A 21872-nucleotide genomic window follows, 5' to 3' on the forward strand; every position below is an offset into this window, starting at 1 on the left:
TGGAAGATTTAATAATCCCTCTCTGCTTTTATTTACCTGGGAACTATGGTTTACTCTTTTCGTGTTACATGAAGAAGCCCTTTTTCAAAAAAAAAAAAAAAAAATCACAGTTCAGGTTTTGATTTTTTTCTGCTACAGATATAACTCACATGGCTTACAGGGAGTAAAAGAGAATGTCTTCAGTTTGCTAACAGCGCTGTGTATCCAGTAGACCAACATGTTTTTCTTTCTTTTTTTTCGGCTCTCACCCCTCTGAAAAGATACAGTAAAATAGGACTAGAGGGGATCATGCAGGCAGTTATGTCTGGACCCTTGCTTTCAAGCAAACAGAGCATACATGCCTGACAACAATAAATCGTGACCCACATTGCTTATCTCTGCTATGTTTTGGACTTTCATCTTCCACTCCATATTTTCTCCCTTAAGAAAATGAATTATATTGCTCACAGTTTTTTCTTTATCTAAGAAGAAGTTTAATAAAGGAAATTGTACCTCAGCCACCCCTGCCAGACATTTGTCTAGCCTATTTTAACAACTTAGCGAGAGAGAAAACAATATGCTTTTGCTATTTATATTCGTATAGCAAATATACTATACTACATTTGTTTGTGTTTTTCATTTAGAGTCAGATGTCTTCACAGGAGATAGAAGTGTCAGTAACATGAATGAAAACCTAGGACAGAGCTGCACAACCAGTGATTCAGGTGTGTTTCCCTTCTGTTATTTAGTAATTGCAAAATAAGCTCTGGAGGGTCAGCACTCTGTGAATGGTCTAGAACAAAAATCAATGGAAGGCTTTCACTGTGAACTCTAGTGCACAATATTTAGGTGCCAGAATTCCTCTTACTTTGTTGGAAAACAGATGACATTTTTATAGGTCTGTACTTAAGTCCCTGCCCCAAAAGAGTTGATTTACTGAGATTGTCTGAATAGGTCTCTAGACATCATCATCATACAAAATGGTCCGTGATGTGATTCTATCATTCTGCATCACACATAGGCTGGAAGGGACTTTCTGAAGTCATCCAGTGCAGTCACCTGTACAAATATTTATAATGCTGCCACATATATGTCCTTCTTTTGCTCCCAGAGAGGAGCTAGATTGTGTCTGGCCCATGCATAGGGTGAGAGGGAATAGGACATGCTTTAGAGGCATCTAAGGGTGAGGAGAAGCATTTCCAGGGTACCTGCAGAACAGTAATGAAGATCCACTTTGGACTGAAGTAATTTAGTAGCCCTATTTGTAAAAGCAACATAATCAATGGAGGTTACTATCTGAAGACCTTTGCAAATCTCACATTTAAACATATGTGCAAGTTCAAAATATAGTTTTAAACTAAATATTGGACTGTGTTTACATAATACTTTGCCGACAGATACGAACTTTCTATGTATATACTCTGAGCCCAGTTAAACACTGCTGTTGTAAAAGACATCCCTTTTTTTTTTCCTTCTTTTTTTTAATCTTAGACCTCAGGCAGAACGAATTTCCAGCTCTCCACCATGGTGAACAGCCTGTGTTTACCTACACAGAATTCTAGAAGAACAAGTTACATTTTGGAATCTAGCCTTTATAAAGTTTGTGCTGGGACTGTGTCTTGTACAAGGGCTAGAAACAATCTGGGTACCTTTCAGGCCAGCTCTGCCTAATAAAGCTAGTATTAGATCAGTAAAGTCAATGTAAATGTTATATGTCATATGCCTGCAAAGTATTTACTATAAACACTTTAAAATAGTTTCAAGCTTTTAAAATATTAAAATCCATGTATTTTATAAGTACACAAAAAATTCAGGATAGCTTAGGTCTAAATTGCTGCCCTATAGCTAGGATTTTAGTCTATGTATTGCTGACTCTGAAGAATATACTTTGCACTTCTGCATCAACTGAGGTGACTCATCAGTCACATTGTATTTTTTTCCTCACTGTGTCATGTGAAATGTCTGGGCACAGAAACTTCTCTGCTATGTGGACAGTCACATTATATCAGTTGGTGAGGCTGATACAGGCTGCTGGTATGTGGCAGCACATATAAATATATGGCCTGATCCTTTAAGATTCCTGAAAAATCTCCCATTAAGTAAATTGGGCATTAGCTGTGTCTGGTAGTCCAGCAGAAAAAAATAAATCACTACAGTTATGTGAAGAATGCAGAATAGATGTTTTTTCCCAATGTTTACTTGTCATATGATCTGTTTTCATGTGGGCTTTAAAACAACTAGTTACAATGTTTTTAAAAACATTTGTGCTTTTTAATCATGCCTAGTAAACTCAGTGAGAGCAACTATGAGAAAAAAAGCTAAGGAGATACAGATGGACTTTGTGATCTTTTGGCTTTTATAATTTGAAATTTTGCAGTAAGGCTGTTGTATTAACAGAGGTGTTTGGGTAGTGTCTTAATGCACTGATATGACTTTAATTTTAATGCAAAGAATCATGTGGATTTAGTCGCAGTTTTCTGTGCAAGGATCATTTTACATTTAAGAAAAATGGTGGAATTAGGACAATAGAAGAATAATTACCACGTTTCTTTTAGCCCAGAGCAATGATTCATGAGCCTTGTACAAAGGCAGACAACTTCCCTGAAGTTATACTGTGCATGATGAAAATTCTTTAATGGAATCATATCCTGTGAAAAGATTCCTGTATTAGGCTTTATCTAAACAGGGGCTGAGGAAGGTATGAGAGAGCCAAGTTAAATATTTTTTAGGCCTGGACAGTTAATTGAGGATGTTAAGGAACTGAAATTTAACCAAACAGATGGGTGATAAAGTGCTAGTTTCAATATGATTGAACTATTGAATTTAGCCAACCAGAAAGCAAACAACGTTCTTCCTCAAAAGAGAGTAGTAGAAGTCAGATAAGTAACAGCAAGTACTCTCTGGTGTGAATTTCCCTGTGTTCCAGGTAGTACTGCACTCACACTAAAAGGCAAAACAAGCGAAAAACACTTAAGAATGGCATTTGGATGTTTCCATCAGCAGTATTTTATCAAGCTTCATTACTTTTTGTTAGTTTAATTTTATTTAATGGAATCAGGGATACTAGAAAAATACACTTATTTTGTGTGTAACGTGTCAGTGATAATAAAATCCTCATGATTCTTCATTTAATGATATCATCAGGAAGTAAAACTACAGGGTTTTTTCCCTCATTTTTAGTCTAGTAGAATGAGTTTGTGCCTTTTCTTCACTGAGAACAGTTAATACTTGAAGGGTGATTTAAACATACCTGTAGGAAAAAAAAAAAAAGCCCAAAATTCCACTGAAATAAATCCTTCTGATATTAATATATATAATTTCTGACTTCCCAAATATATGTAAACTCAAGAGACTTGATTTGCTTTTCTTACTGCCTGAAATAATGCAACAGCATTTTCCCACTTTTAAATTTTGAATGTGAATCTGTGAGCCATAGATCTGAACTCTCTGCCATTGCATTTTATATGATAGATGGAAGGTTTTGGCCTTCAGGTGGCAAATGTGTATGGCTTTTTAGTGAACAGCTCAATTGCATTATGTATGAGTCAGTCTGGAAGCAGCGCAGTCTACCATGAATAGGTGTGATACATTCTGCAGTTAGATCTATCTTGTATGGGTAATTGCATTTTCTTATCTATTTGATCTATATACTTTATAGCCCCCTCCATCATTTTTTAAGTGGTCCCTATCTCTTTTTCTTTCTATGGCTCCATCCTTTTTTTCATCCTTTGGGAAGTATTTAAAACGGTAGCTCACTTGCAACCAAATAAATTTGAGTGCTGATGAAAGAGAACGTCACATAAGATTGGCTAGATTATAAATACTGCAGCTCTGAACACAACCTTTGCTGGTCCTAGTGCTACTGAACTGTATCATTTGAATTCATACATAGTAATAGTCATGTCAACATAGATGGGTGAAGACATACAGTGGCTTATTCCACCTAACCTGGTTGGTGACTGCATGTAAGCAGTTGTGATCCAGAGTTGGACAGGTCCACAGAGCAGCATTACCTGGGCTAATATGCCCTGTTTCTATTTATTCAGAAGATGCTTCTGATAGTAAATTAATATTTTTTCCTTTGACATTTGTTCAATATTCTGATAAATATTCTGTGCCTCCTGTTTGATACTTATATTTCTTTGTACCCTTAGATGAAGATGAAATGGAGAGCAGAGCTTCACCTGAGCCAGATCTGATCCTGAGAGATTACCAGATGGAAGTTGCAAAGCCAGCACTGAATGGGGAGAATATTATAATATGTCTCCCTACAGGCAGTGGTAAAACCAGAGTAGCTGTTTACATTACCAAAGATCATTTGGATAAGAAGAAAAGAGCATCAGAGCCCGGAAAAGTTATAGTACTTGTTAATAAGGTATGTTGGTCCATTTTTTTAAAAAACAGTATTTTTCAAACCTCATGCACTGTTGATACAGAACTTGTAAAATGAATATAAACACATTTCTCAGCTTCTCCAGATGTAGCTATGTTTAAAGGCATACAGCTCTAGACTGTCATCTCCATTGCACCATCATCATGGTGCAATTTAGTTTACCCCAGTGCAAGTGCAAATTTAGATGTCCCCTAATAACCAGATTATTGGAAAAAATTAATTTCATGCTAAAGAGAATCAAACTAAAATCATATTTTAAAAAACAAAAATATTTTTCACGTTCTGTGTTTGGATTTGGTAATGAAGGCCACCTAATGAGTCTCACAGTAGTTAGGGAATATTCTGTCAGATTTTCTGATAATTGCTGTAATTTTTACAGTTAATTTTAGCACATATAATATAAAGTAATCTTGTATTGTAATATTAAAATATAGAAATACATTTAAGAATTTTATTAAAATAATAAAAGATATCCATATCCTCCTATAAGAATAAAATTGACACCATGTTTTAAGCTCAGTTAAAGAGCCAGAGCATGCATGGTTTGTTCATTCTTTCTAAGGCACAGTTAAGCCAAAGTTCTTGGGACAAAAAGGTTTCATAGGAGCCGTTGGAGGGGAGGGGTTGGTTTGGAAATTTTTAATGCTTGGTTTTGGTTTTTTGCATTTGGTGGGTTTTTTTTAATCCTACCCTGAAGTGACTAAGAGGATGTTTGCTTTTTTAAAGGATTATATTTTGCACAGTGTACGTTCACCTAACAACATTCCTGGCAAACAGGCATGTATTTTTAATCCTACGTATGCTCTGGTTTAAATTCTTTGGAAACTTTTATTCAGGTACCATTGGTAGAGCAGCATTTACGAAAGGAGTTTAATCCATTCCTGAAGCGTTGGTATCAGGTTATTGGTTTAAGTGGCGATTCTCAGCTGAAAATCTCATTTCCTGAAGTTGTCAGAAGAAATGATGTCATCATCAGTACAGCACAGATCCTTGAGAATTCATTGTTAAATGCAGCCAAAGAAGATGAAGAAGGTGTCCAGTTATCAGGCAAGTTTTTAATTCTGAAATTTTTACAGAAGGCCTAAAAGTATGTCTCTATTCTGGAAAATTGCAGAGTAAAAATGTGCCACATTCAGTAGTTAATGTTTTTTCAGTTGGCTGGTTTTATAAATGCAAGCTGAGAGTTAGTTAGAGATCTTAGTTAATGAGCATCAGTTTTTTCAAGCCAAATTAGACTCTTACAGTTCATTTGTATTAAATATTTGTTGTGCTTGCTATTTTATCTAGCTCAAGCATAACTTTGTGCAAATGCAGCTGTATCGGTTCCACTTTCCAAGCTTGGTAGAGCATTGAGTTATATCACATAGAAGCCATAAACAGGGTGAGAAAAAAAATTATAACTCAGATGTAGTTGGTAGTTTGAGAAATACAATGGAACACAAGATAAAAGCCAATCTGTTATAAAAGTTGTATTTAAACTCTTACAGTTTTGCTAACGTACAGAGATACGGTTACTTATAACTATCTCACTGGGCTTGGCAGATATAATGGTCTTATACAACAGATGAAGGAAGTTGAAGAAAACAAAAGATACAAGATGAGATGAGGTTTGCCCAATTGTTTGCCCAGAATACTAAAGTGGCAGATATCTATGGGAGATCAGACAGGAAATGGAATTATCTGCCAGTGACACACAAATAATGGAACAACCCATGACATCAGCTCCAGGATTTGTGCTACAGTGACCCTCCTCAGTGAGATGTTAACTTCTCCCTCTATCTGCATGCAGTCAACTCTTGTTTAGGTGGGGGAGGATGTAGCTGAGGGGAGAGCTACGATATTCAAAATAATGGATCTGAGATAAAAGAAGGACTTATCTGGGTGTTACAGAGACAGCAGAGAAACCTGAGTGGTCAGTCTGTGTCTATCAGTGCCTAGTGCTGACTGGAGTACTGCTTGATCCAAACTAACTCCTGCAGAGCCACTTGGGTACTTAAGAATTGCTTCCCTTCCTTCAGAATGCCTTTTTATTAACCTAGGCAGAGTACCAGAGATTTTCTGATACTTATTTCCTTTCTACTGCACCTAAGTTAATAAACCTTCCCAAACCTGAATTATTTGGGAATGCCATATAGAGGCACCTGAACATTTCTATGGGAACTGCTGACCTCATTAGAACTGGACTGAGTCCCAACCAGCTTGTGTAATGAAGTGTTTTGTTGAATAGGTTTCACACCTTGCAAAGTTTCCTTCATAAGGAGCTGGGTTTTTTTCCAGAACTGAGGTGGCCCTGCAAACAGGGACGTGTTTCCTTGCTATTACACCTGTGCTAGTAAGTTCAACTGGACCAAAGCCAAACAAGCCTGAACAGAGCCAGCTCCATTTTTACAGCTATGCCTTGGTTTACTCACAGCCTATATGAACCATCCTAATTAGTTATAAGTTTTTTTATTCCTAATTTCTGTTCATACATTTTTCATCTGTTTCCACGGGGGTCTGCATACATGTAACATGGAATTCCAGCCTCAGTGAAATGGAGGGGAGTCTCTTAATTGTGTTTTACCAAATGTTTACCTTCTTTACAAAGGGCTGAAGTCACTGCGTGGACTTTCTAAAAGCTGTGTATCGCTTCCTTAGTAGAAGCATATCTCTTCTGGTGCGTTAGGTTCTTCCTGAGTAATGATAGGAGTATGCATTACAGAGATGATGTTCAAAATCAAAGGGAGTAATTTCATGTTGGCAAAATAACTGAGAAACTGCCAGCACTGCTTCTGAAGCTTTGCAGTGCGTAGAAGTCTTAGAAATAAAGAGAAATTTAGGTTTGAAACCATATCAGTCCAAACTGGCTTCCTGAACCACTTGTGTGAAGACAATCAGATTTCCCTAGTGACATGGAGCACTGGTTTGCTTTCCTAGTGGTAGGCTTTGGTTTAGCCTTTAAATAAAATTTCCCTTGTTCAGTCTCCTCCTTTCTTTAGGTTCTTCAAAGACAAAATTACATGATACATTCTCTGGCAGAAAGGCCAGCTGAGAATGTTCTAGCTCTGTGTTAGTTTCCAGCTTCTGCTGTCAGTTCTTGCAAACTCATTTGTAGTGATGCAAGAATTTGAGCAAGCTAATGTGTAAACAAGACCATGGAATTGTCCAGGTTAAAAAAAAAAAGAAGGAAAAAAAGAGTTTCACCCTGATCATTTCAGTAATCTGCTTTACAGTCATTTCCACAAACATTTGTCCAATTGTAGGAAACAATGTCGAATTAGAGAGTTAGTGGCCAGCTCCAGGAAGAGCTGGAGCTCCGTAAACCAGTTTTGCTGTTAAAGAAACAGAGAAATGTTCATAAGTCTTTCAAATCACAACCTTGAAATATATGTCACTGGCTGCATATGCCAATAGATGTTTTCTATGTTTGAGAAATTTAGAACAAAAAATAATCTTAATTTTCCTTATTGTATAGTACTTTACTTGTTGCATGTAAATATGATCTGACTAAAAAGCACATAATACCTGTCTGAATCTTCATCGCTTTCCTCCGCCACAAAAGAGGGATGATTGGTACTGCTCCCACCATCTGTTTATTCTTTCCAATGACACATCCATAAAGTAATACAAATCTTTTAATTGGACAGGAATAGGGAGGAAATCTCTGTGTTGCTATAAAATGGAAGTATATTTTGATCAGCACAGGCCTTTCTAGAATGTCTGAAAGGCTTCTAACATTTTCTGTATCTTCTCAGAAACAAACAATATATAGTTTGTCAGATACAGTTATGGATAGAAAAGATAGGATTGAGTTAAACTATGATATGTTCTTACCGCTGCTTATTAAAAATACCTCTCTGAAATTCTTTATACCATCAGACTGGTTTTGCAAAAATAGAAAAGCTTTTTATGTTACGTGAAATGTAAAACTACTTGACACATCAAGACTGCAGCAAAGATTGCAAAGTCCATTAAATATATACAGCTTTCATCCACGCCTTCCTCCAGCACTACAAATTTCCCAGTACGTTAGGGCTCAGACAAACTGATGGGTTCTCTTCAACAGTGTCCTTACCTGTAAGTAGTTTTAGTCACATAAATTCTACAGTTGAAAGAAAATTAATAATTTTAGGGGTCCTTTTTTTTTTTTCCAGATTTTTCACTCATCATTATCGATGAGTGTCATCACACTCAAAAGGAAGGTGTCTACAACAATATAATGCGACGTTACTTAAAAGAAAAGATGAAGAACAGGAAGCTGGCAAAAGAAAACAAACCACTGATCCCACAGCCTCAGATTCTGGGACTTACAGCCTCACCTGGTGTAGGAGGTGCAACATCCTACTCAAAAGCTGAAGAACATATTCTGAAAGTAAGTAGCCCTCACACTTGCAAACCATCAAAGGTATATTGTCTTGTTCAAGTAAAACTTTTAAAGTCAGTGTTAGGCTCCAAATATATAACCTGTTTGGTTTTTTTTCATGTGTACATGGGAGTTCAGCTCACAGCCGTTCAGCAAATTGACCCACTACAAATCAATGGAAATCCATGTACAAGTAAAGGTTACTTTACAGGGAAGTAGGATTACTGAAAAGGGAATTTAAAAGATTGCCTCACTTGAAAAAAATTCTTAAGATCAGAAGCAAGAAATCCACAAAATAGTGAGGTTTTATAGTTAATAAAAGTCTTATTTTTCCATTGATGGATTAGAGTTCACTGTGTATTCCTAAATCCTAGAGAGATCACAGTACTTTATATCTGTATTTCTAGAGTGACTAAGCTGGGCTTTTGTGTGGATCCAAGAAAGTGAAAAACAAAGTGCAATACTTAAACCAGCAGAAACCACTTATGAGGTACAGGTAGCTTACAAATGTAAGCTGTTAGACTTACTCATTGAGAGGGGAGTGTTGCATAAACACCTGACTGGAGATAATTGGTTAAATTCTATATTTAAAAACCCTCTGTTTTACTTGAAATTCCATGGATTTACATTAGTAATACAAAAGTAGAATTTAGCCCAGTACTCGAGTGAAAACTCCTGACTAGCAAATTGCACAAGAACAGACTGTAATATTGAATAGGTGAGGCCTGCAAAAAGCTTTTATGCTGATTGAAGTAGATAGAATTGCGAGGAATTTTAAGACAAAAAACTTTCTGGCAATGGAAAAAGCAGAGAATTCCTTTTCATCAGCTCTGAAATCTTAATGATAGGATGCTGGATTTTGTATCTAAAGAAATGTAATCCAAATATGCAAGCTCAAATAGATAACTACTGCTGAAGACATTAAAAAGGTTGCCTGCCAGACTTCCTTTCCTGTTTTCTCTGCTCATAAAAATTTTAAGGTTTTCCCTTATTACTTTAGACTTAGTGACAGAAATGTACATATATTCTTCTCGGAAGAGATCAAAAGCAGAAAAGTCCAGTTCAGTTGTGCAGTTAGCACAGAAATTTTGTCTTTTTCTTCCTGTTCCACGAAAGATAATTTCAAACTACTTTCTACTCTCATGACCAGCTCTTACTTTTATAATTATTCCCTAACATTTATTTTCTTTTTTTCTGTTTCACCATTGTTTTTGTTTATTTGTTTTGTGCTCCAAAATCTACTCTTCCAAAGTATTGATGGTATATTTTCCTTCTCAAAATACCGGTTTTGCAGGCTGATCTACAAGTTTTTTCCTGAGTGCAAGGATCACTTCTGGCCTAAAAATAACTTGTTTAGCTTTTCAAATGCTTTTCAAAGACTTGGCCTTTCTTATGCTGATAGTGTCTGTATCCAATTTTTGTAGGAAGAAAATAAAGTTATATAAAACCCAATATCTAAATGAGAAGCTCTGTTGCATTCAGTTTTCATGTGGAATAACTCATTAAATGTTAAAAGAAATAACATTTTGTTTTCTCCCAGATCTGTGCCAATCTTGATGCATGTAGAATCATGACTGTTGAAGAGCATGCCTCCCAATTGAAGAATCAGGTGAAGGAACCATATAAGAAGACTGTGATTGCAGATGACAAAAGAAGGGTATGTTTTTTCAAACAAATGAGTGTTAAAGTTATATTGCCCTTAAAAGTGTATTGTACGGTATCAAAAACTTATAGCTAATGCTCTCTTTCTATAGGTTTATTGTGATCCATAGTGCTAATTTGAATATGTGTGTATTTATCTGCTGCTTACCTCTGTATAGAAAAGTATCAGTAAAGTCAAATAGAACTAAATTTTTAATTACATGAGTTATATTTTTGAGGTATCTGGTCAAAAGATCTTCTGAACCACAATTGAAATGTTTGTATTGGAGTGACATTATATTCACTAAAAAAATACAGTGTAATTTCACAGTGTAATTTTTGTAATATTCTGAACTATTTATTTCCATAATTCTAAATGCACTTAGCAACCTTACTTGTTTTTTAATGTAAGGTTTAACGTTTTAAAAAAATTACTCAGTGTAGTACTAGCCAATGTTTTTGTTGCCAGATGATGCTTGCTTACTTTGGTAATCAATTTATTTCTAGGATCCATTTAGAGAGAGAATTACTGAGATCATGACAGACATTCAAAACTATTGCCAGCTCCATCCAAAATCTGAGTTTGGAACTCAGCCATATGAACAGTGGGTGATTAGAGAAGAGAGAAGAGGTAACTGCATAGGAAAAATATCCCAGCTTTGGATTTCTTTGAGTCATTCTATACACAGGCATGTTTTTGTATTTTTTGTTCACTTTTAGCTGCAAAAGAAGAAAAACGCAAGGAACGTGTGTGTGCAGAACACTTGAAGAAATACAATGATGCTCTCCAGATAAATGACACCATCCGAATGGTGGATGCGTACAATCACCTAAATAACTTTTATAAGGAGGAGAAAAGTAAGAAGACAGTAAGGAGTGATGATGATGATGATGATGAACCAGCAGTATCAAAACAGGATGAAACAGATGAATTTCTAATAGCTTTATTTCATGGTAAGTTTGAAATCCATTGTGATATTTAATATTTGAAATCCAAAGATTATGCATTAACATGATTTGCATGGGTCCATTAATTATTACATCCTAGAGATTGCCATGTTATTTGTTATGACAGTATCTGGATGTCCCAGTTCATACAGTGTGGAGTACATTAAACATCATAGTGTGATCACATCCCAACATGTAGTACAAGGTCTTCAGCTTTGGCCCAAGGGCACTTTCTTTTTGCTGATAGTAAGTAAAAACTGTTCTCTGCTTTTCTGCAATGAAGTGTTGCTGAGTACACTCTGGTAGATGCATAGAATATGTATTCCAGTAGACACTCTTGAGGGGCAAAAAGTTGAGCAAATGGAATACAAAAGTAATGAAATGACAGGTTTTTAACCAACTCTTTCTACCAAAGTTTGTTTATGTATATACTAAGGGATGGGAGTGATGACCCTGAGTAAGTTTCTGGTAAAAAGCAATTAGCAAGAGAATTAAACAGAGGATTAAATTGCAAACACCAAAGTTAGTTGCCTTTTTTCCAGATCATTCACCTTGGAATAGGATTTATTCAGTTCTTGACACAGTAATCTTTTTTACCTCTTTTTTTCCCCTTACTGCCTTTACAATGAGGAAGAGGTAGACAAGTTTGCTCCCATTGCCTATGGCTCCTGGGCAGTGCAAAAGAGAATAGATTGTACTGCAGCATGTATCCCAACTTCATGTATCCTATGAACTAGAAATTTAGAATGCCATCATTAAGAAATTCAGGAAACGTTAAAAAACTTTTCGAAAAATAGATTAGTTTAGATAATGTCATTGTGTTTTTTAATGACTCTTCATACCTCGCTTTATGCCCCCTTATTTAGAACTTCAGTATTGAGCTGTTGCTGAGAACCAAAAAGTTAAACTAACTAAAAAATGAAACTTAGTTGTCTAGATAGAACTTCATTTACCTGTGGAAATGAAAGCAAACAACCTGATAGTGAAAAATAAATTCTATTCCAATTTGTTTTGATTTACCACTGAAGGTGCCAGGAGTAATGGAACAAAATCTAAAATTTCTCTTTCCAGCTTTTAAGAGTGGAGTTCATCTTTGGGTGATTAACTCACTGCAGCCCTTAGTGCAGGTTGAACTAAGGGGGGAAATTATGGGAGTTTGTTACAGCTACCTACTTTTTGTATGTATTTGTATATGATTACATTCTAAAATATGAATAAGACTGTAGTCAGAAAGCCACTGCCTAAGTGGTGTAGTATTTTGTGATACATTGACTATCATTGCATTGGACAAGGTGCAGTGCAATAATCTGCACAGGGTAATGACATCAGAGTGACTGTACAAGGCCTGCACTTTAAAGTGTTATTATTGTGTTTGAACGATCATCTGACAATGGCGTAGGCTTTTAAATATTAGAATTTTTAAAAAAAATTAAAACACATGAGGAATCCTCCCTGGTCGGGGTCAATAGTGCTTGTCAAAGAGAGTCATTCATTTAACATTTCACTGAGTGTATGGAAATGTCTTTAAAAGCTACAATACTGATAACAATGCACCCATCCTGGTGTCTATTACATTGCATGTTGCTAGTGAGGTTTCCTACTTTAATGAATGCCCCAAGGACAATTTATGTCTAAATTTATAAAAACATTATCAGCTCTGAGGGCTGTGCATATTAATCTGTTTCTCCTTGTAAGACTTTTTCCATTGTTTTAAAACTGTTTTGCAAATACTATAAGCTGTGATTTAGCTCTTGAATATAGTGCACTTAACTCTGTACCACTTCTGGTGTGTAGACAGTTTTTTTCTTTTGCTTATTCTCCCCTTGAAATATAGGCAAAGTGTGTGTTAAAAAGTTAATGGTGATTTATTTTGATTGATTAGTGTGTTTTTAATGAATATAAACTCACTTGAAAAATAAGTGCTATGCCACAGCTCTTCAAACTGGATGTGAATTAGCCATGCTGGGAGAATTATATAGAAAGCTGCTCTTCACTTTGGTTTTTTTTCTAGAGCTGTTATTTTACATGGTTACTTTCTCTTAATTTACATCTGCTATTTTTAAAGCAAAAAAGAAACAGCTGAAAGAGTTGGCTAGAAAGCCAGAATATGAAAATGAGAAGCTAATACAGTTGCGAAACACTTTAATGGAGGAGTTCACGAAGACTGAAGAACCTAGAGGAATCATTTTCACAAAGACTCGGCTAAGTGCCTTTGCTTTATTCCAGTGGATTAAGGATAACCCAAAATTTGAAGAAGTGGGAATTAAGGCCCATTATCTTATCGGTGCTGGACATAACAGTGAAATTAAACCCATGACTCAGGTACAGAACTATGCACTACAGCATTAAAATCTTGTACGTCATTTAAGAAAACAGCTTGTTTCAGCACTAGAACAACGAACTGAAGTTTGGAGCTCAGAGGTCTGGTTTCATACCTGCCAGCAAGTTACCTTCATAAGCTGAAGGATAGGTGAATAACAGTGTCAGAATAATTTTATTTCCACAAGAAACAAGCTTTTTTGGCTTTGGATTCTATGGCAATAGGAGTAACAGGCAGCCATTTCCTAGAGGACTATATAGTCAAAAGGGACACAAGTTGTAGTGAGGCATAGGAAGAAAAAGGAACAAAATGGCAATAGCAAAAATGTGATGGTTAAATGAGTTTATACTTATCAGGACAACAGTAATTCAAATTATATTTTAGTTGCCGAATTGAAAAATAAAATTGCAATGTTGATTATGCCTGTCTTTTTCTGATGTCATTGCTTAATCAACTTATACCAATTATATGCATGCTTCACAGTGACGCATGATCATTGAAAGAGAATTTGCCAAAATTCGCAATGAAAATACCACAATTGATCACTCAAGAGTCTGTCTCATACCATTGTGTTGACTTCATACACAACATCTCTCTCATGATTTGTACCTCCAAATTAAAAATTTTCAAAACAAAGTGCTTCAGTATCCTAAAACCTCTCTTCTAATCTGCTTTTCACTCCCCATAAAATTGCCACTTCAGCATTTAAGCAGAAGTGGTGTGGTTTACTGCTGGGCAGAGTCCATTTCTTTCAGCTGCTCTCAGTTTCAAAATAAAGTTAGGAATTGTTCCCTCAAAATGTTGCTTGTTTTCTATGAAAATTTGGTATTTAATCTGTGCACACATTGCACAAACAAAACAATAGCCTCTGTATTTTGAAACTGAATATAGAAAATAGGAAGTTTCCATCCCTCTGCTCAAGTTTGTTTGAAATATCCAGCTAATTCAGAAGTCCGTGTTTTGGATGCTTTATTTTTTAAATATATTATTGCTGTGCTTTTTGGTGCTCCCCAGATCACCAAAATTATGGTCCCCATTTATTATGGGGAATTTTAACTGCTTTGGAACTTGACTTGGAAGTGCTGAAGTCTATACTTTCAGCTGAAATTACTGAAATGGTAGAAATCCAGAACCTCTGAATAACTACTTAAAGAATTTGAAAATGATAGAAAAACTATATTATAAAAACTCCTAGCATCTATGAAATGGGCTGCAAAGTTCCAAGCTCAGTTACCTTAAGATTGGCTTCTGCTCCCTCCCCCCCTCAAAAAAGGTTCTGAACACCTATTATATTCAATAGGAACTCCTTGTTTGTGATCTTGAAAGATGCTTAAATGCAGTTGTTAAGCCGCTTGGTGTTTGGCACTCCATTCTGAAATGATTTGACTATAATTCCTTAAACCTCTTAATTAGAAGAAACTAATGACAGAAGCTAATACTGAAAGCTAATATACTGATTTTTGTTAATTTACAGAATGAGCAAAGGGAAGTTATTGATAAATTCCGAAGTGGAAATGTAAATTTACTTATTGCTACTACTGTAGCTGAGGAAGGCCTAGACATCAAAGAATGTAACATCGTTATTCGCTATGGCCTCGTCACCAATGAAATTGCTATGGTGCAGGTATGAGTTTACTGCATACATATTTTTAAAAGTGCTTTTCTGTTTGGAATATGCAAATGGTAAATCATATACCTAGGGTTTGGAGATAATTTTGAAATACTTGCATGCTAAAAGACAAAATGCTCTTGCAACAATGTTCATTTCCAGTTGCCATCCTCAGCTGGCATGCAATATAAAATTTGCCTCCATGTGTAATGGTGTAACATCCATTTAAAGCTCTATACAAACAGTAAGCCCTTTAGCAGACTGGTTGATATAAAAGGCATTTGTACCACCAACAGCTAAAAAGAGATAATTGCATAACAGAATACCAGTTTGTCCATCTTCTCACTTAATTTGTGAACACAAATATTTATATATTTAATATTTAAAAGCATGCTTATTTTTTGGTGGCAAAATACAGTTTCTGCTTTGAAGATACTGTGCTAATCACAAATCTCCTGAGTACTATTTTCACCGGTAAGTGGAAAAAAAAATGCTCTGTGGGGACACTGCATAAGGAACAGTACATGTCTTCCATTACAAAACTCAGAAAAAATGTTGTGCAGTGTTGTAGGGAACACTGTGCTCTTTATGTTGTATTCCTTGCAAATTATAGGCTCGTGGTCGAGCTCGAGCTGATGAGAGCACCTATGCACTTGTGGCTTCGAGTGGCTCAGGAGCTGTTGAACGTGAAGATGTTAATATTTTCCGTGAGAAAATGATGTATAAGGCCATTCAGCGTGTCCAAAAGATGCCGCAGGAAGAGTATTTAAATAAGGTATTTACTGCAACTCTGTACTTTCTCTTTAAAGAAGACTGACTTATATTGTAAGAAATACTTTCTATTTGAAATCTACTTAGGGGAGCGAAACTTAAAATAATATTATTTACTACATATGGCCTTGAATCCTTCTGCCAGTATTTGATTTATAATCCATGTTTTCTGGGCCTTTAGAAAAGTCTGCTTTTCTATTGGTAAGGGGGGAAACACATAAGTCGGGAAAATTGACTGGAAGCCATGTTGTCAGTGAATTCAGTAAAATAACTGAAAAAGAAAACTGTTACTGTCATTCCACCAGAATGTTACAGTGCTCTTACTGATCTATTTCTAGATTCAGAATTTCCAGTTGCAAAGTATAGTGGAAAAACAAATGAAAGCAAAGAGAGATCAGCGCAAGACATACAACAAAAATCCTTCACTAATAACATTCTTATGCAAAAATTGCCACAAGCTGGTATGTTCTGGAGAAGACATACAGGTTATTGAAAACATGCATCATGTCAGTGTGAAAAAAGATTTCCAGTAAGTGTTTATGAACTACTTTATCTCTTTCAGGTAGAAACAGATTTTCTTTTCAGCAGGGTTGTACAGGGCCTGTAACCCTCTAGGCCCTGCAAGGAAAAAAAAAACTTACTCCAATCTTGTTAAGTCCTAGGCTCTATGGAGTTTACAGTTAATGAGTTTGAAGGAAATGTTGGTTCTTACCCCTGATTTCAAGGTGACCAGAGTTTGAAACTTTGGAAAAAGGTACAGCTTCTGCAGTAATATTAACTAGGTCACTTATTAATACAGTATATATTCCACAGTGTAACTGTAACCAAAGATGAATATCAGTTACCCACATACTTACACCAGTAACAGACCCAGGATAAGAGTTTGGCTATGACCAGTGACTCAGACAACATATTGGCCATGAGCTGTGCATTGATAATTGTGTATTTAGAGGATGTTCATACTGCTGACACACCCCTTTTAGTTCTCCCAGTGTTCTTGTTCCTGCTTAATCTTTATGGCAAGAGATGCCGTCTAGTTTAGTAAACATTTATTTTAAACTGTGTTTAACTTTTCAGTGCCATGGTGGCAGGAGGTTACTTTCTTTTCCCACTTATAATGGAAATTAAGAGTCCAAGAAAATGTTTTAATTCAACTTCAATTGCATTTGCTTACTGCATTAAATTTGTAATGGGTATTGTACCTTACAGATCAGTCATGCTTTGTTAATTATGTAACAGACACCATCCTACCAAGTTACTGCCCTCCCTAGTTCTTGTTTCTTTGAGACATATCACTGGTATAATTTGTAAAGACTTTTTGAAGAGTTATGAGAAATTAGTACCCATATGTTGAAAAAATTAAAACTGAGGTGCAGCCCTAAACATTAAACTGCTTTTACTGTGAAATTGTCTTGTCAGCATAATGTTACCAGTCAATTCAAACTACAAGGTAATAATTCTTATAGCCCCTCTGCACAGGCTAATAGTAACCCTCAAGATCAAGTATTCCCTAAACTAAACAATCTAAGAATGTGCACACCCTCTGCAGGTCTGGATAGTCAGAACCAAATGATTCTGTTAAGGGGTAAGGTTGGACTACAGGTAATAAAATGAAAACCTCTAACTTTCAGGTTTCATTTCTTTGACAGCTCCATGGCACCTGAAAAAACCAAGCTAGATCTATCCCCTATTATAACAGAGAGCCTGCTGCTCCTACTTTAAGATATGTGAGGGAGGATGCAGCTCCTGAAATGCTACAAAAGGAGGCACTTGTATTTCACCATTACTTAGGAGCACAAAATATGACCTTGCATTTTCTCCAACTCCTGAATATGCATAACAGAGAGTTTACAACCTTTTAGGTTTCATATCTGACTTCAGCAGTTGTAGTCAATGTGTGTTTAAGTCTGTATGTAGCATTGAATGACCAATGTATTCTGACGCACGCTGTCTGACTCTTTTTTCAGAAGTCTTTACCATACAAGAGAAAATAAGACACTGCAAGATAAGCATGCCGATTACCAGATAAATGGGGAAATTATATGTAAAGATTGTGGACAAGTGAGGAACAACTTATTTTCATACTTTTATGTTGTTGATGTCTGTATTTATTTCTGTCTAATGTTCTTGTCTATTTTATCTGAAACGTAATTTTCTTATACTTGCAGGCTTGGGGAAATATGATGGTTCACCGAGGTCTTGACCTGCCTTGTCTAAAGATTAGAAATTTTGTGGTTGTGTTTGAAGACAAGAAAACAACAAAGCAAATGTTTAAGAAATGGGGAGAACTGCCTGTCAGGTTCCCTAATTTTGATTATGCAGCTCATTGTCCTTCAAGTGATGAAGATTAAGGACTTAGAATGAAAATAAAATCCCTTTTCAACTTTTCTCTGACTGCTGATTAGAAGCTCCGGTGTCCCATAGGAAGCGCTGCATCATAAACACTGTGAAAGCTCTGGGGCATGAGGAAACTGTCTTGAAGAGGAAAAAAAAACAAGGAAGGAGAAGGACAAAGTCACACAGCTGCTGTCTGCACTCAGATTTGCAGTGGTACTCTGGGACAAAGATGACAAAATACATTGCAGTCATGTGTATCCATGGAACAAATTCCCATCTCTACTTACTTACAGTCCATCATGGGGTGACCGCACTGTCAAAAGTGTGTTAGTTGACCTGTCATCAAGGACAGAACGTAGGACAGACATCTTGAGATATGCCATGGTGATTATTTTCTGGTTTTCTTCCTGCTTTAACCCTTTTGAAGATAAAGTGTCTCAAAACAGGAGCCATGTAAAGAGAACAGATTAGCTGAGTGTTATTTCTGAATCATTGCTTCGTCAGTGTTTTCATGACTGAGTCCTTCCCCTCTTTAGCTGTAAGCGCATACATTTTGATAGACTAAAATTAAGTTTCCCTTAAAAGACATTTCAAAAAATCAAGCCCTTAACCTGACTTGAAATTGATTATTTTAATGTCCCAGAAGCACAATACCAAGTGACTTTCTGTGTGTTAGTTTCATAGGATTGTTAAACTGGCTATATAATGAGGTACGTATTTTTTTCAATAAATTACTATAATGATTAACCTTTGCCAACTGTGATACTGTTTATTCTCTTTCACTGTAAGTATTTTGACAATAATAATACCACGATTTCGCCCTAGAAATTTAAAGGATATTGGTATTCTGACTGTAAAAATAGCATAATGTGTCTCCATATTTATCTCATTGACAGATTTTTTTCCCCCCTATTTGCAAGTAAGATACTGGAGAGCGGAAAGAAGGTCTGTTTGTTGTTATAACAGTCAGCTTTGCAAATTCAGGATAAAATGGTATGTTTACTGGCATGGACATGTAAACACTACAGTAGCCCCAGGTAAAATTTCTAAGTTACAACATAGCTGAAAAGTATATCCCAGCGAAAAAGAATCCTATTATGGCTAGATCTGTAATTGCTCTCATCTTTGAAAGGAATATAAATACTGTGCACGTTATTTTAAATCAGATTTGATTTCAGGTTTGCATCAGGACCAGATTTAGGGGGTTTGGAGGGGTGGTTGTATTTCTGGCCTTGCTTCAGCGTGGGGGGGAAACTAATTTCTGACTGAGAAGAGCAGCACATTTCAGATATCACCAAACTGATACAGGCCATTCTGGGATTAGCTACTTAATTATAAAAAAATTATAGCATTATGAAATAAATATGCACACGATGAGTTTTCACTATAACAGTTTTGTAGATTACAATGTGCTTAAACTTACAGAAATTGTGGTTTATTTATAGGTTGAAATTATTCCAGAACAGCAATTTATACCAATAAACTACTACCTTAGGGCTGTAAAAAAAAAATCAGTCATATTGAGAGTTAAGAGATTATATATGCAAAGATGTTTCAAAACACAGCAATTCTACAGGTATTTTTGAATGATACAACTAAAACAGGAAAGGCTACTGGGAGATAGGGAGTGTAAACGGTTTGTAGTGTATGTGTTTTATATTCATGTATATCTTTATATAATGCTATTCTTACCTTTATATATTGTGTGGGGCAGACAAATGTGAAATCTTCACCAATTTCTTTATTCAGCATTAGATACTTCATTAGTTAAAAAAATCAAACCATTCCCCTTATCTGTTTTTCTTAAAAACCCTTTAAGTTATTATCTTTCTTTTATTTTGCTTAATACTGAAGCTTTTGGCTACTTCTAGAATCTGCTGATTTAGCATTAAGTGCAGGACAAATTTTACACTTTTTACACATTGATCTGAGAAACTGACTGTTTAAAAATGTTGGAGATTCGTAGATCACACATGATTGTAATTTAAGATGTATTTTGTCCATGTGCTCAGTATCTGATGAGATGCCATAAAATATGCTAAAAATTAATTATTAGAATAGTCTGTCTTGGTAAATAATCATAATCCAGATCATCTCTGGATTTCTGTATTAATGAGTTGTTAGAGTTATGTAAATGTAACATAATATACTGTACATAGCATTTTCAAGTGTCTGAAGTAATTTATTCAGTACTTTAAAGAAGTGTAAAACCCTGGTGAAAAGACAGTATCATTAAATAGATTGCTGCTGGATCCTCAATCAAATAATTTTCCATGCTGACTAGATTTTCTGAAATCTGAGCTTTTGATACTTCCCTTTACTGAAGCAACAAGAGCATGTGCAGCTGGATTTCTTTGTTCTTTTATAGTTGAGTTCAACAGGGCCATATCAGAAACATGCCTGGGCTTCTTGTAGTTCACCTATGTGCTGCTGTTACACTCCCAGTTCCTAGTGTTACTCAGCCACGTTCAGCTTAAAGAGTGTTTGCACAATCTCACTTCAGCATAATGTGTAATGAACCTCAAATGAATCCTGCTGGTGTGTAGGATAAGGAATTTCCACTTCAAGTTACTGTCTCTGAAAGGGGTTGTAAAACGTGCCTATATTGTTCATCCAGGAAGTGTGAAGTTGTAAAAAACAAGCTAAATTGCCATATATTATCTGCTAGTTACTTCTGCATTTATTGCCTTTATGGACCCAAAGTCCTCCAGGGAGTGTGACAAATCCTGATTATATTTTCTACTTACAGCTTTTATTTGTTCACAAATGTGGAAATGTATTAGTCACTGGGGATTTGTCTAGCTATGTGTGTGGCTACTTAAGAACTAGTTCAGCTTTAGTTGCATTTTCATTTTTCTATCTACTTTTGGTCTGACGTCTTGCACAACCTACATCTGTAAATCTGCATTTCCTCATCCGGGAGATGTAAATACTTTAGTAACCCTACAGTAGTTGCATAACTGGTTGGATAGTTGCTGTACAAACTAAATATGTTTTCTGTTCCATAATTTGTCCATCTCTCCAACTGATTGACCCTCTTTCTAGCTTCCTTACACTTTTATTTCTATATTACATTATGGGGTTCTGATGTTGCAGAAGTTAGGAAGAACTTTGGCTGTTGAAAGAATTGCTGTTTGCTTCTTCACTGGTACTAATATAAACAGTCCAGAGAAGGGAGTTCAGGTGTTAGGAGCAATAGGTCAACAAAGCTTGTAAAGGTCATTCTCTGCCAGGTAAATTTTGTTTTGCTTCTAATGCTGCAACCTCTGTGAATCTTACTACAGCACATACCTAAATAATTAAGACTTCCAAATTAGAAAAATACATAGTATGCAGCATAGAGTCATTTTGGAAAATCTTTTCAGATCATGTGAGTTTGAATCCTTTCCTTTGAGGCATTCTCAAATTTGCATTCATTAGAGGAAGCTGTGTATTTAGAAATGGAACCTAGCCTGATGAAAACCTGCATTTGCAGTTTTGTGATGTTCTGGTTGTCAGAGATAACCAATGTTGATAGAAAAAAGTGGATTTC

General features: G+C 35.8%; 1 protein-coding gene across 3 annotated transcripts in view; it reads left to right on the plus strand.

Moving 5' to 3' along the window:
* Window positions 1–21872, plus strand: part of IFIH1 (interferon induced with helicase C domain 1) — a 33828-nt gene that overhangs the window by 10089 nt on the left and 1867 nt on the right. The window contains exons 4-16 of one of the 3 annotated variants that reach the window (XM_075028564.1): window positions 624–704; window positions 4134–4354; window positions 5209–5419; window positions 8506–8723; window positions 10255–10371; window positions 10863–10986; window positions 11076–11309; window positions 13369–13625; window positions 15098–15247; window positions 15846–16007; window positions 16342–16532; window positions 17971–18064; window positions 18172–19333. In XM_075028564.1, the coding sequence (XP_074884665.1) occupies window positions 624–704; window positions 4134–4354; window positions 5209–5419; window positions 8506–8723; window positions 10255–10371; window positions 10863–10986; window positions 11076–11309; window positions 13369–13625; window positions 15098–15247; window positions 15846–16007; window positions 16342–16532; window positions 17971–18064; window positions 18172–18354 (2243 nt within the window). In that variant the 3' untranslated portion in view covers window positions 18355–19333. Of the gene's footprint in view, window positions 1–623; window positions 705–4133; window positions 4355–5208; window positions 5420–8505; window positions 8724–10254; window positions 10372–10862; window positions 10987–11075; window positions 11310–13368; window positions 13626–15097; window positions 15248–15845; window positions 16008–16341; window positions 16533–17970; window positions 18065–18171; window positions 19334–21872 lie in introns of those variants that run through there. The other 2 variants (XM_075028567.1, XM_075028566.1) reach the window with 2 other exon arrangements.

This window comes from Buteo buteo, chromosome 5 (assembly GCF_964188355.1).
Source record: "Buteo buteo chromosome 5, bButBut1.hap1.1, whole genome shotgun sequence".
In the NCBI taxonomy this organism is placed as follows: Eukaryota; Metazoa; Chordata; class Aves; order Accipitriformes; family Accipitridae; genus Buteo; species Buteo buteo.